The 13,414-nt window shown below is 35.7% G+C and overlaps 2 protein-coding genes and 1 long non-coding RNA gene across 3 annotated transcripts; 2 read left to right on the top strand and 1 right to left on the bottom strand.

Annotated features, from left to right (window-relative positions):
* Positions 1-20: 20 nt before the first annotated feature.
* Positions 21-1,866, bottom strand: LOC111487131 (uncharacterized protein C24B11.05). Its single transcript, XM_023134391.1, has 8 exons — positions 1,760-1,866; positions 1,594-1,660; positions 1,403-1,468; positions 1,212-1,309; positions 977-1,102; positions 690-890; positions 529-594; positions 21-425 (listed from the first exon to the last, which is right to left on the bottom strand). The coding sequence occupies exons 2-8, from the start codon at positions 1,643-1,645 to the stop codon at positions 270-272; spliced, it is 765 nt and encodes a 254-aa protein (XP_022990159.1). The 5' UTR covers positions 1,646-1,660; positions 1,760-1,866; the 3' UTR covers positions 21-269.
* LOC111487133 lies at positions 1,586-2,943 on the top strand. Its single transcript, XR_002718997.1, has 2 exons — positions 1,586-1,711; positions 2,566-2,943. It is a non-coding gene; the product is annotated as an uncharacterized LOC111487133 (long non-coding RNA).
* Positions 2,944-5,128: 2,185 nt separating this feature from the next.
* On the top strand, positions 5,129-12,873 carry LOC111487440 (protoporphyrinogen oxidase 1, chloroplastic-like). Its single transcript, XM_023134844.1, has 9 exons — positions 5,129-5,621; positions 6,487-6,672; positions 6,802-6,886; positions 8,315-8,462; positions 8,577-8,657; positions 8,739-8,910; positions 10,333-10,492; positions 10,622-10,725; positions 12,360-12,873. The coding sequence occupies exons 1-9, from the start codon at positions 5,208-5,210 to the stop codon at positions 12,657-12,659; spliced, it is 1,650 nt and encodes a 549-aa protein (XP_022990612.1). The 5' UTR covers positions 5,129-5,207; the 3' UTR covers positions 12,660-12,873.
* Positions 12,874-13,414: the final 541 nt, after the last annotated feature.

Consider the following 13,414-nt stretch of genomic DNA (forward strand, 5'->3'; position numbering starts at 1 on the left):
TGCTACAGCATATTCATAGGTAACAGAGAAACAAATGAAGCAAATTCGTCTAAATAGCCACCCATGTGGGCGTGAGGTACAGTTCTTTGGTATGAATTAGTTCCACATTAAGTAACAAAGCTTGCAGAACAGAAAGGTTTTTCCGGGTTATACTACTTATTTTGCATTCTGCCTGTAAATATATTTTTAAATTCTTATAAGTTTATAGTCAATGCATTCATCTTAGTAAGCCATGAAGATGCTTAATTCAAAATTGAGGATGGGCATGGTTATGCATGGACCATAGTTTCAACTGCAGGGGACTGCTTAGCCTGCTCTGGCTGGTCGACGTCTTCGCCTTCCCATAGCTCTGGTAATGCCTCTTTTATATTGTGTATGCTACCTAAGGCATGGTCAGCCCCAGGGACTAACTCTGATCTTCCAACCTGCAGGTGATGCAATATTTTCATGATGGCATTGAAGATTGATTCTGGGCATCATGATCAATTGATTAAGCCCAATGCCAACCAAAACAAATATAATACTTACTATAACTGTGTGAAGGCCTGCTGCTTTTCCACTCTCAATATTTCGGGTGCTGTCATCGAAAAAGATCTGAGGATGGAAAAGGAAAAAAAATTTAGTGATTTTTTTTAATTCTCTGGAACAGGGAAAAGCTAAATAAATATATTGATAGTCGGCCTGGTTACCGTTTTCTTGGGGTCAATATCAGTAATTTTGATGGCAGCTTGAATGGCTTCAATGGAGGGCTTGCAGAGGATGCCATTGCTTTTGCTTTCTGAAGATTGGTCATTAAGAGTTTCAAAGCATATAACCCCTTCAAAACAATCTTCCAAATCCAACCTGTGAAGAACTTGAGCTACATGGCCCTTGTCAGCATTTGTGAAGATCTGCACAAAGTTATGTAGGATCACAAAGAAGTATACAAATACTGGTATGTTTTTATCAATTGCTATGACTTTTGTTGTTTATTTACAATTTTACGCTGTGGCATGGAAAGTAGGAGGTTCCTCAAAACTGGATCAGGGTTCAGTGCCTCATAAGGTAAGGTACCATGAACACAGGCGTGATACTCGTCATCGTCAAATTCATAACCCAAAGCCTGGTAAGAATATCACGCATATCATCATTATCTTCATGTCACTAGACGTAGTGAAGTGTCAGCTTAAACATAGCTCAACTGATTAAGATATTAATAACCTCGAACTCACCTTTAGCCCGGCCATTGTTGTTCCATATTCCACATACAAATCCAAGCACATCCTAGGCACTTCACTTTCCTCCATATGCAGATACTTCAACATAAATTCTGCATTCATTATTATCCAAACAATAACATCATCCGTTAATAGTACGACTTTTATGTGTTTTCCAACTTGAAATCATTTGTGTTAAACTTTACCTTCAATTTTCTTCCGGCATGCCAGGTTAATCCCACAACTTCTAGGGTACAAAGTATCGTCCATGTCTGTAGACACATATATCAGCTTTATTAAAGAAGTCAGCAACATATTATATTTCATATTTTCCTCACAACTCAATTCTAAAACATTTCATAATCATATACTTCTCTTATTTGTATAGGTAAAATACCAAATAACAAGCATTCATATGTGGAGCTTCCATTGTTCCTGCCAGCATCCATCTCTTGCAAGAGTACCTATAAGAAAAGGCATACAATAAGATCAGAGATAACAACGACCAAACCGAGGTTAGTCAATGCTCATGCTAATCGAAAAAAAGAGGTAAGAACATAAACCTTAGTGAACTAGGCAAGAAGAATGGAAATGGCTGGTTGGTTAAAAATGACAAATGCTTCTAGTATATATAGCTCGATGTCGATCCGATGCCCTGTTTATTGGCTTTAGTTGATAAAAATGGATATGAGTTCATGCAAGTAGATATATGATTCCAAAGGCCTCCAAAAGGAACATTATTACAAAATATTCTCCAAGAATGCAATGTTTGTATGATGCAAGAAATGGGGTTGGGAATAATATAAAGGAAATCCCAACAGAACTTTGATACATCAAGTAATTTTGACAGGATAGATGTAGGTGGATGTCAACAAGGATCCCATTTCTATACATAGATGATGAAGAATTCACTTTGCTTCTGTTACTTGTAAACTTGTAAGCTTGTAATGCAATCTCATAGATCTCTGATGAGTTTGGCCATTATTTTATCTTATAATATCATAAGCTTAGAGCCACACAAATGGAAAAGCTAGTGGTTACCAAAAGGAGGGATAAAATTTTATATTCAGGACGGGAAATTTGGATGCTTTATTTGCACACATGTCCCCAGAAAGATATGTATTTTTGTAGTTTGTGTAGACATTTTATGCAATTTCCTTTTGAATCCATGCATGAAAGATATACCATTTATGGAGTATATTAGTAATGGAAGTTTTTTTTTTATTTATTTACCATTTTTATCTTGACAGCTGATCTACTATATTTATAAATTTATTAATGATGAACGCCTTTATTGATAGATGCTATGTCATAAATTAAATGATAGATGTTTATCACAATGACACGTGGTACTTTTTTAACTGTGCAGCGTCGTGATTTTGACACGCCCACAACAAGTTTTAAGAGGAAATTCAGTCCCTATGCAGATTTTTCACTGAACTTTGTGGCTTCGTCGAATGTTTGATGATGTTTATCTTCGATAATCGAACACAACTTGTGCAAAATCCAAGCTTGTTTAGTCACATACGTCATTCTGTGTGTGTTCAATTGTCTGCAACACAATAATGTCGTATCTCATTGTCTTCTCCATTTTCAATAACACGACTCATGCATCGTGATGTCATCCCATGTCTCGAGACACATTAGCCATCTTGTGCTTGGTCACATCTATTGAGAACTGACCATGTGTCGATCATTGAGATATTTTTATTCGGATTGTGCTTATAATTGTGTTATATTTGTAATATTTTTAGGTTAAATTACAAATTTAGATTAAAATTGAAAATTGAGGAACTTTTCCGATCCAAAATTGAAAATTTAGAACTTGTTAGACAATTTTTAAAATTTAGAAATATTTTTTATGCGAGATTCTAAATTTATGGATTTATCAAGACACTTTTATTTTTATATATAAAAAAAATAAAAGAGTAGAAAAAAAAAAGGGTTATTTGTTTGGTGAAAAAAATCAATTTGTTTGGAATCAATAAGGTATATATGAGAATAAGGTGGAGTGGAGCTTTAGTTGAAAGAGCAACAATGGTAGCAGCTTCAAGTAGAAGTGAGTAATGTGCTAAGTATATACTAACACTCCTTGCATTGGCATGATTCGATGAAAAAGGATAATGTGTAAGTTGTCTATAGCATAAATGATTTTCGTGTTCGTGACAGTCTTTATGTCTTACACTTGTATTAATCCAAACATAGTTTAACTAATTAAATATAAGTTCAAAATTGAGACAAGAAAACGTACCTAATATTTACGTAAAAACAACATATGTTTGCAGGAAAAATAACGTGACCTTCAAAAAAGGAAAGAAAACTGCACGCCGGTGTGATGCTTGTCATACAGGCTTCAATGTATAGCAAGGTTTAGAGCATGTAACAAAAACCTACGTTCTTTAGGTTGAAGATAAGTATTTATACGAGAATTAGAGTTTGTTATGTTTATATTGCAAATTAAGTTAAAAGATGAACCAAACTGAATTTAGCAAGGATGCATGCCTCCTTGAGAGGTTGACCATAGGGAGGTTGAGGACGTGCAATTGGTCTCCATTTCTCCGGGCTTTTGGTCGAAGTTCTATGAGCATGATCGAGACAATCTACTGTCTTTAGTAAAAGAGTGTGTCAAGACTATCTTTGCCGACCAAACACAAATCCTCTGAGCATATTTCGTTTTCACTCAGATATATTACACAAAAATTCCAAGAAGCCGCCCAACACAGAATTACTCATAGAAAAGCACGCTTAACTATGAAATTTTGATTGAGCCATCGAGAAGGAAGGTGCACATTATTAGTATAAGTAATAACTTTAATTTCCTTTCGACTTTTCCTAGTCATCTTATCCTCAAACTCCCATGCGAACATGCTCTCGGTTCATTCGTATACCTATTTATTTGCATAGCTTTGTGGATAAGATACTTACAACATGTTTGAAAACAATTTTAGAAAACTAATTTATTATTTGTTTATTAAAATTAATTTTGGTATAATTGTTTTAATATTTAGTTTTATTTTTATACCATTAAAAGCTATTTTCAATAAATTAAGGAATATTTGAGAGTGAGTTTAGAATAAATATTTTAAGCTAAGTATTTTAGTTTATAATTAATTTTACAAAAGTGTTTAGTTACAATGCATTTTTTTGATATTTAGTTCCACTTATGATTAAAATTAATTAAAGTAGCTTTTAAATGTAATTTTAGAATATCTATTACATTTTAAATTAAAAAAATGTTATATAAAAAATAAATAAATAAATAAAGTCTTGATTTAAAGTCTACCTCATTAAAATTTAGAAGATTATCCATATAAGATAATTTAGTGCATATTACTCATTTTTAAATAAAAATAAAATAAAAGTTTCTTGTAATAAAATAATATATTTAGCGATAAATGTGATTAAAAAATTCCGTCATAATTTAATGAATATATCAATTATCATTTTTAAATTCGGTAGATTTAGTACTGGTGTTAACTTATATAAATGATTGCAGGAACCGTGGCAAGATTCAGATTGAATGGACATAGAGGGAATGAGGTCTAGTTTTGTTCCAGGATGGAAAGCCTCGAAATCGAAAAAGTGATTACTATGGTCAACTTTCGTCTTTGTTTGACCAACCCGTCTCATAGTCAAGTAGACTAATACCATTACGCTCACGAGTAAAATCTTAGCTTGGCCTATCTTTGCACACCTTCGTTACTTTTAGGAGGCATCCACCCGAGACAAACTACTTACCTTGTAGGTCTCATTCCATTTTAGTCTAGGTGCTTTCCGACCTTTCGAATTTAATAATATTTTATATTTTTTAAATTTTTAAAAAAATTAAACTTTTAAAAGAAATTAAAAACCATCCAAATTTCTTTAATGCCCCTTAATTTGTCCTCATTTTTGTCAATGGCCCCCTACAGGTTCGGGGACTTGCAGGTCATTCCAAAATGTTGTAGATAACGAATCCACAGTTAACTCTGCATCCTTTCTTCACCATCAATTTTCAATTACCTCTCCGCCATGGCCACCGGCGCCACGCTCCTCACCGACCACCCCTTTCGGCGTCCTCACCTTTCCACTCTTCTCCGCTCCTCAAACATTTCTTCGTTCCACCCACTCCGCATCTCTCTCCGTATCAATCGCCTTCGCCCCAACTTCAGATGCTCAATCGCCGAGGGCTCCACCGCCCTTTCTCCTTCCAAGGGCTCTGCTCCCTCTTCCATTGTGGACTGTGTGGTCATTGGTGGTGGAATTAGCGGCCTCTGTATTGCTCAGGCCCTTGCGACCAAGCACTCTGATGTTGCCCCTAACATCCTCGTTACGGAGGCGAGGGGTCGCGTTGGAGGCAACATTACTACTGTTGAGAGGGATGGCTATCTCTGGGAAGAAGGTCCTAATAGCTTCCAGCCCTCTGATCCTATTCTCACTATGGTGGTTGGTATCATTCTCGTTATTTGTTTCCCGTCTTCTCCATTTTGGGTTGTGTGCTGAATTGCCATAAATAATATCACTGTCCTTTCACTCGTGGATTGAGGCTGATTTTTTTGACCTTCTCTTGAGCATGGAAGCCCAAATTTATTTAGGGAATGGGCAAAATTGTAGGTTCTAACTGACTTTGGGGTTAAATTAGATAGGAAACGTTTAAAATTTCAACTTTTTGAAGTAGTTTTTATAATCTAAGACGAAGTAAGGTGGGCAACTATCTCCTCTTTCGTTCAAGCAGCCATTGTCTACGGCAAATTATTACTCTCAGCTGAAAAGACCTTTTCTATTATGCCATTCACCGTAACCTGATCCATAATTATTAGACAAGCAAGGATATTCTGATCAATACATGTTCTCATCAGTCCATGCTAAGTGTTTACTTGTGATGTGATAAATTTTTCCAAGCATACTAGTGAACCTAGTTAGTTATTCATGTCGTTCCTCTAAAAAGAAATAAATAAAGGGTCCCTCTGTCTATGAGCGAAAATCTTCTCCGAAATCTGTGAATGTAAATTCTTTATTGCGGATAAGTCACTCTAGAAAATGTCAATCTGTCTTGAGTATGTGTTGAAGAAGGTACCCACTCTCAGTTGCTTAGTTTTGTTGATTGTAGTTCCGTGGGATTTTTTTGCTCCAACTAACTACACCAATTAGTGTAGTGGGAGGATCTTCATATTCGTTAGTATCTATCACTTAGGAATTTATATTCTTATGATTTTATCCGTGGTATGAAAGTTTATTTTCGGGAGTATTTTTCTTTGGGTGCGTTTTCCCTGTGTTATTTGTTTATTTGTTGATTCTTATACTATGACAGGTAGATAGTGGCTTGAAAGATGATCTAGTTCTGGGAGATCCAGATGCACCTCGCTTTGTATTGTGGGATGGAAAGCTCAGACCAGTGCCCGCGAAGCCTAATGATCTCCCTTTCTTTGACTTGATGAGCCTTGGTGGAAAAATCAGAGCAGGCTTTGGTGCACTGGGCATTCGCCCTCCTCCTCCAGTTTGTGTTCTCAATCCTCTTTCTCTATATTGAAGTACATTTTCACTTTTACATGCCCCATCAATCTCAGAAAAACAAAAATTTATAGTTTTAGGTTCTCATATGTTGTAATACTGACAAAGGTAACAGGGTCGAGAGGAATCAGTGGAAGAATTTGTTCGTCGGAACCTTGGTGATGAAGTTTTTGAACGCTTGATAGAGCCATTTTGTTCAGGTGATTCACTATATTCAATTACGTCCATATATCCATTTTATTTTGAGTATATATATATATATATATATATTATATTGTTAAGAACCAATGAAGGAACATATTCCATAATAGAAGCAAGAACAACCTAAGGGCCGGAGGTAGTGAGCACCCCATTCCCCCATAGCGAGCCTATACAAGAGAGCCTTCCAATCTTTTAAAATCATCAAGAGGCTGTAATTACAAAATTAATTGTGTAAAGAAACCCATCAAGTGGCCATATTTTGTACAAAATTACAGAAGATATCATAGTGTAAAGACTTATCTTGAAAAGTTCTTGCATTCCTTTCCTTCCACAAGTGCCACAAAAGAGCTCTAAAGGCACAGTTTCCAACTACCTTGGCCTTACTTCTTAGATTCCAAGCGTCTAACCCTTCTAAAAGTCAATCATCCACCTTCTTGGGTAAACAGAACAAAATACCTAGCAGCCAGCTCAGCAACAAAGCTCCATGAGAAAAAAGCGAACCCTTCTAAAAGTCAATCATCCACCTTCTTTGCAATCTATCATCCTTGATAAGGCTTCTGAACGCCAAGGATCAGAGGAAGACTAAATATACAAGTTATAAGGTCTATCTTCAACATAATTTCTATGATGGAAATTTTTGTTGTCTACTTGGAGAATAGAAAGTATTTTTTGAATGTCACTCATTCTACTTGCATACTGTGCATAAGCAGTTGTAATTTTAGGAAGAGAAAAAGTCTACAAGGAATAGAACACTTTCCTAAGAGAAGTCCTGTATATAGAAAGAATAATAATGTCATCTCACATTTTCACTCATTCATTCATAAGTTTTCATTTAAATGTGGTCTCCGAGGTGTTCTTGTGTTCTTTAATGCTTAGAAATGATCTATACACTGACTATATGTGTTGAATTGATATAAAAGAAAATGAAGAAGAAAAGAAGAAGAAAAACTTACAATTGATTTTACGGGTGCTATAGAGATAAAACTTTTGAATCAATTTTTACCAACTATTATAAGTTGGTGCACGCTCTAGTGTCATTGTGTGGATTGCAGATCCTCTGTCAAATCCCTTTTGTTCACTCTACGAGACTGCATATTTTCCTGGATGATAAAGATATAAAGGGTATATTTCTATTGAAAAGATCTCTTATCTCTTAGGACTTCCGTAGAAATTATCATTGAAAATGGGATGAAGAATCTCTTGAGTGTTTCTGCAAGGGTTGATTGAGAGAGGAAGGGCTGAAAATGTTTTGTAACCCTTCAATTATAAGCATACTAGTAATGACTGACGAGTAATATTAAGAGTAATGGCTACACTGTTTGTACTCTTCAGGTAAGTTGTAATAATTTTAGATTTTCAAGGTTTTACCTCTTTGATGGATTGCTTTTCTCATCGAATCAATTATGACCTGAAACTGTCTTGTTCAGGCGTATATGCTGGTGACCCTTCAAAGCTAAGCATGAAAGCAGCTTTTGGTAAGGTTTGGAAGCTAGAGCAAAATGGTGGTAGTATTATTGGTGGAACTTTCAAAGCATTTCAAGAAAGGAATAAAGCTAACAAGCCACCCAGAGATCCGTAATGATTTAACTTCACGGCGTTTCCTTGTTTTTCTTTCTTCCCCCCCNCCCCCCCCCCTCTCGCCACTTCATGATGTAAAGCTTGTTCAATAACCAACTTCTTACATTCTAGGCGTCTGCCAAAGCCTAAGGGCCAAACTGTTGGATCTTTTAGGAAAGGACTTGCAATGTTGCCAAACGCGATTTCTACTTGGTAAGTACTAATTGAAAACCAAATTTTCTTACAAGTTGTGACTATCAATCTTAATTCTTCAACTTTTTCTATTGATGATAGCTTGGGAAGTAAAGTAAAATTGTCTTGGAAGCTATCTAGTATCAGTAAAATGGATGATGGAGGTTATAGTTTGACGTATGAAACACCAGAAGGGCCAATCTCTATTCTAAGCAGAAGTGTCATCATGACAGTTCCTTCTTATGTTGCCAGCACTCTGTTGCGTCCAATCTCGGTAATTTAATCTCTTGTAACTTGAATATGATTTATTATATGGTTTTTGTTAAGGCCTTGTCATGAGTATTTTTGTGATGTTAGTTTCCATATATACTTCCAGCTTTTCCATTTCTTTCCTTAGTGTTCATAATTGTAGCCATACCCTTTTATTACCCAGATCACCTGTTATCAAAAACTCAAAATGGATTTGTAAAAATTAGTAACGTATATTTTATTATGTGATTTGCTTCATCCACAGTGGATTTAAGTGTCTAATAGCATGGAATTGACATTATGGAAACACACTTAAACATCAGTGAGGTAGTGAAAATAGATGTTTAAGGTAGAATCAAAGAAGAGAAACCCTAAATCAGTATATATGTTCATGCTATTGGTACTTTTTAATTTTCTTTTGAAGATATAGATTCACTTACATTGGAACTTCAAGAAAAGTGACCATATGTTTTTGTTGTTGGGGTAAGGTTGCACATGTTATTTAGAATTTCCAATGTCCTTTTTTTTTAAAAAAAAAGAAGCCACTTCATAGATGGGACACAATTACAAAAAAGGGTGGGAAAGCCCAAGATCGAAAGCAAACCAAGGAAGATTACATATAATTGTTCTAGTTGGCATAAAGATCCATAAACTATAACTATTTTGAGAGAAGAATATTATTTTCATCAATGGGCTACAAAAAAGACATTACAAAGAAAGCTATCAAACGTGTTTTTTTAATCATTGAAGGTTCCATTGTTTCTTTCTATCTGTAAAAGATTACAAAAAAGGATCTAATTAGTTGGAAGCAAAGGATTTTCTTCTCGTTAGTGAAAGGGTGGCTAAGCAAGATAAGTCAACGAAGCCTCTAATGTATTGCGGGAAAGCGACCTGCCAGTTGAAAGAGGATAGGAGGGTAGCCCAAAACCTGTTTTCTAAGGATCAAACATAGCCTAAACCTGTAACTTCTCCTTTGCATAAAGAGCTTTTTCTTTGCTGATTCCATTGTGATTATGGTTATTCATTAAGCAGAATTATGAGTTCTCTCCCATTATCTTTGCATGTGTTGGTGGGAAACAAAGGGTAGGTTGATTGAAGAAGCTGTGCATGCTGAGTTGTTGCTGCTTATTTTCTCAACTCCTTGAAATTAGTATGCCTTTGAATTGTAAAATTTTTGGCCTGATTTGAGCAAAAAACTAAAAAGGCAACTTAATTTTTTCTGAGGTTTCTGTTTGCTGCATGCACACCCATCTAGTGCTTTCTAAAATTTGTATAAAGTATATGCATCCAACTATTAAGAAACTCAGTTTACTTACTAGTGCAGAATGCACAAATCTCTGATTCTGTGAAGTCGTGCAAGTGGTGCGAGTACAGGAAGTCCAGGATTTGTTAGTTGGTTGGTTCTCTGTTCTAAGTTCGTTTCTCTTTGATGATTCCTTGCCTGCAGGTGACAACTGCAGATGCACTTTCAAAATTTTATTATCCACCAGTTGCATCAGTTACTATATCATATCCAAAAGAAGCAATTAGAAAAGAACGCTTGGTAGATGGTGAGCTAAAGGGGTTTGGTCAATTGCACCCTCGCAGCCAAGGGGTGACAACTTTGGGTAAACCTGCATTCTCTACATTTCATCTGGGATTGAGTCTATAACTTCTGTTGACCTAAATTTTGCTACGCAGTCCTTACATCTGTAACTGTTGGTGTGAGTAATTGAAGTGCATTCAAATGTTAACAGGAACTATATACAGCTCATCTCTTTTTCCCAATCGAGCACCAGATGGAAGGGTGTTACTCTTGAACTACATTGGAGGGTCTACAAATACTGAAATTCTTGCTAAGGTAATTTTTGTACCACAGTTTAGAAACGATCTTTCTGATCTATTTATGGTTTCGTTGGAAAAAATAAATACAAAAGGCTTATTGTTGTACCTATATTTATATGCATAGTAGTGTTGAAATGATGGTGCTACCTGTTAGGATAGTTTCAACTGCCATTTGTCACTCACTTTTTTAGATGAGTACTTGTATAAATAACAAACGAAGCCTCTGCCTCAGAACTTCTAGCCACTGACTCAAGTAATCGTGACAAACTTAGGTGCCGCATAGTTTCAACAAAAGATCTCCATAATCTTTTGGGAAAGAAAATATGCAAAGTTGCCACTTGTAGGCTGATTATTTATTTAGGTTATAGATTGAATTTGATTATGTTAAAACATGCCAAGGATGATGACCTATCGAGAGGGTCATCTCTCTTCTCCACTTTCACCTAATATTTGTCAAACTCTCGAATCTCCTTACCCTTTATTTATAACCCTCATACCCCATCCCAACAAGTTCACATATCATCCCGACTAAATTACTTTCTTAAGTTTAATCAATCAATCTTGATAGAGATGACCTTGACAAAGGTGGCGAATTATACTACCCATCCAAATCATTCCTATAAAGTGTAGCAAAAAGAGTGCTGTACTATTTTGTATTTGATTCCTAGGTTAGTTATGTCCGCATCTTGCTGGAATCAAACAATTCTATCCATTCTTGCAATAATTTGTGTACTTGATTCCGAAAGGCCGGTGAAAACTTTATTTTTGTCCCATCTTTTGGAATGAAAGCTCAGCCCTGATCATGCCTCTCTCATCCTTGACTGCCGCAATAGCTAGCTTAGTTTTCATCTAAAGTTATATATTTGTCCTTTCTCATATTGCATTTGTTCCTTGACCGATTATTAATGTAATGTTCAAACTCAAATACTTTGATAGCCACCTCCAAAGGAAGAACAAATGTTGTCTTTGGCTTACCAAAAGGGTTGAAACTTCCATGATCCATGCCCATGTCTTCTGTGTATTTTTCCTGTATCACAGCTGTGCTGAGAACCTCATTAGGCCTTCTTTTTTTTTTTTTTCTTTTCTTTTTTTGAAAAATTTTAAGCACCCGTAAGTGATCAAGAGTAATTGTAGCCAGTCGTGAATTTTGAGCAACTAGCACCCTACTAGCCCTAAACGCTTTGCTTCATCTCTCTTTAGCTGAGCTTCAAATAAGTCTGTCAATATACCGTGCTTTACTACAACCACGAGTAGTAGTAGAATCCTTTTTGTTTCTTCTTTTCTTCTTGTCTGGTTAAAAGAGAACAGATCACTGAGCAAGAAGATTGCTCGTAGTTGCATAATTAATTCCTATTTTCATTAGTTCTCCAGATCTAAGATGATACCATCTGTCCTTGCTGGGATAATTGATGCCATAATAAAACTATTTTACTCACGGGAGTCGCCAAACAATTTACACCTTTGAATTATTATTGCTTTTCTGCTCATCCTTTGACTTAAGGATTTATTACTGATTGTTGCTCATCATGGTTGAATACCATTTAAATTCCTTCTTCTAAGCCTACCTTGTTTCTTTCTAACATTGATTTCCTCCTTCAAAGACTTAAGATTATTATCACTGTTGACTTTTAAGTGCTTGTGCGAAAACAGACAGAGAGTGAACTTGTCGAAGCAGTCGATCGGGATTTAAGAAAAATCATCATAAACACGAATGCAGAGGATCCTTTGTTATTGAGTGTGAGGGTATGGCCGCAAGCCATTCCACAATTCTTGATTGGTCATCTTGATCTTTTGGATGCCGCCAAGGCTGGATTGAGAGAAGCTGGAATGGAAGGGTTGTTTTTGGGTGGAAACTACGTTTGTGGTGTGGCCCTTGGGCGATGTGTGGAGGGTGCCTATGAAGCTGCAGCTGAGATAGCTGGTTTTCTGTCCAAAAAAGTGTACAAGTAGCTGCTCCTTCTTTGTTTTCTTCTATTAGGCCTAAGGAAATTAAGGTTTTAGGTTGATTTTGTCTTGTTTATTTGCCAGTAATGGTTATAATCCCAATTTTTTAACGATTGTCTACATGCAGTTGAGCTCTCCTCTTCTTATTATCCTTTTAGTTTCTTATATTACTGTATAATATATGTATGGATCCATGAACAAATACATCCTCATTCTCCAATAATCAGAGTCTAATCTTATCTAAATAATGAGACTAACTTACTAAATCATGAAAAAGGGTAAGCTTAAAGTTAACTGTTCTATGAGTGATGAAGATAAAGTAAATGGGAAATGAAGAACCTAATTGTCCTTCCAAACAAGAGAGATTTGAATAGGGTTGTAAAAGGAATTATGGCAGAAATTGTAATGAGATGATAGTAGTGGAATTTGGAGACTGTCTCATATGTACAAATATTGACTTTTCAAAACTTGTCTAATCTATGCATAGTAGCCCTTGTAACGTTTCTCAATTACCTAAGCCACACCGTACATGGTAGCCTTATAAGGTCTCTTAGGATCATGATTTGATCATATTCATATGCTTAATAGAGACCAATCTACTTGGATTGATGAATATTGGTCTAACTTAGATAGTTGAGTTAAGAACCTACCAATTCTGACTCGTTTGAAATATGACACTTGGTAGCGTTGAAGCTCGTACTTGAGTCCTCTAATCCCACTAATAATTCAATGATTAAGTACGTAAAACACTAGCGTACATA

This window comes from Cucurbita maxima, unplaced genomic scaffold, assembly GCF_002738345.1.
Source record: "Cucurbita maxima cultivar Rimu unplaced genomic scaffold, Cmax_1.0 Cma_Scf00012, whole genome shotgun sequence".
Taxonomy (NCBI): domain Eukaryota; kingdom Viridiplantae; phylum Streptophyta; class Magnoliopsida; order Cucurbitales; family Cucurbitaceae; genus Cucurbita; species Cucurbita maxima.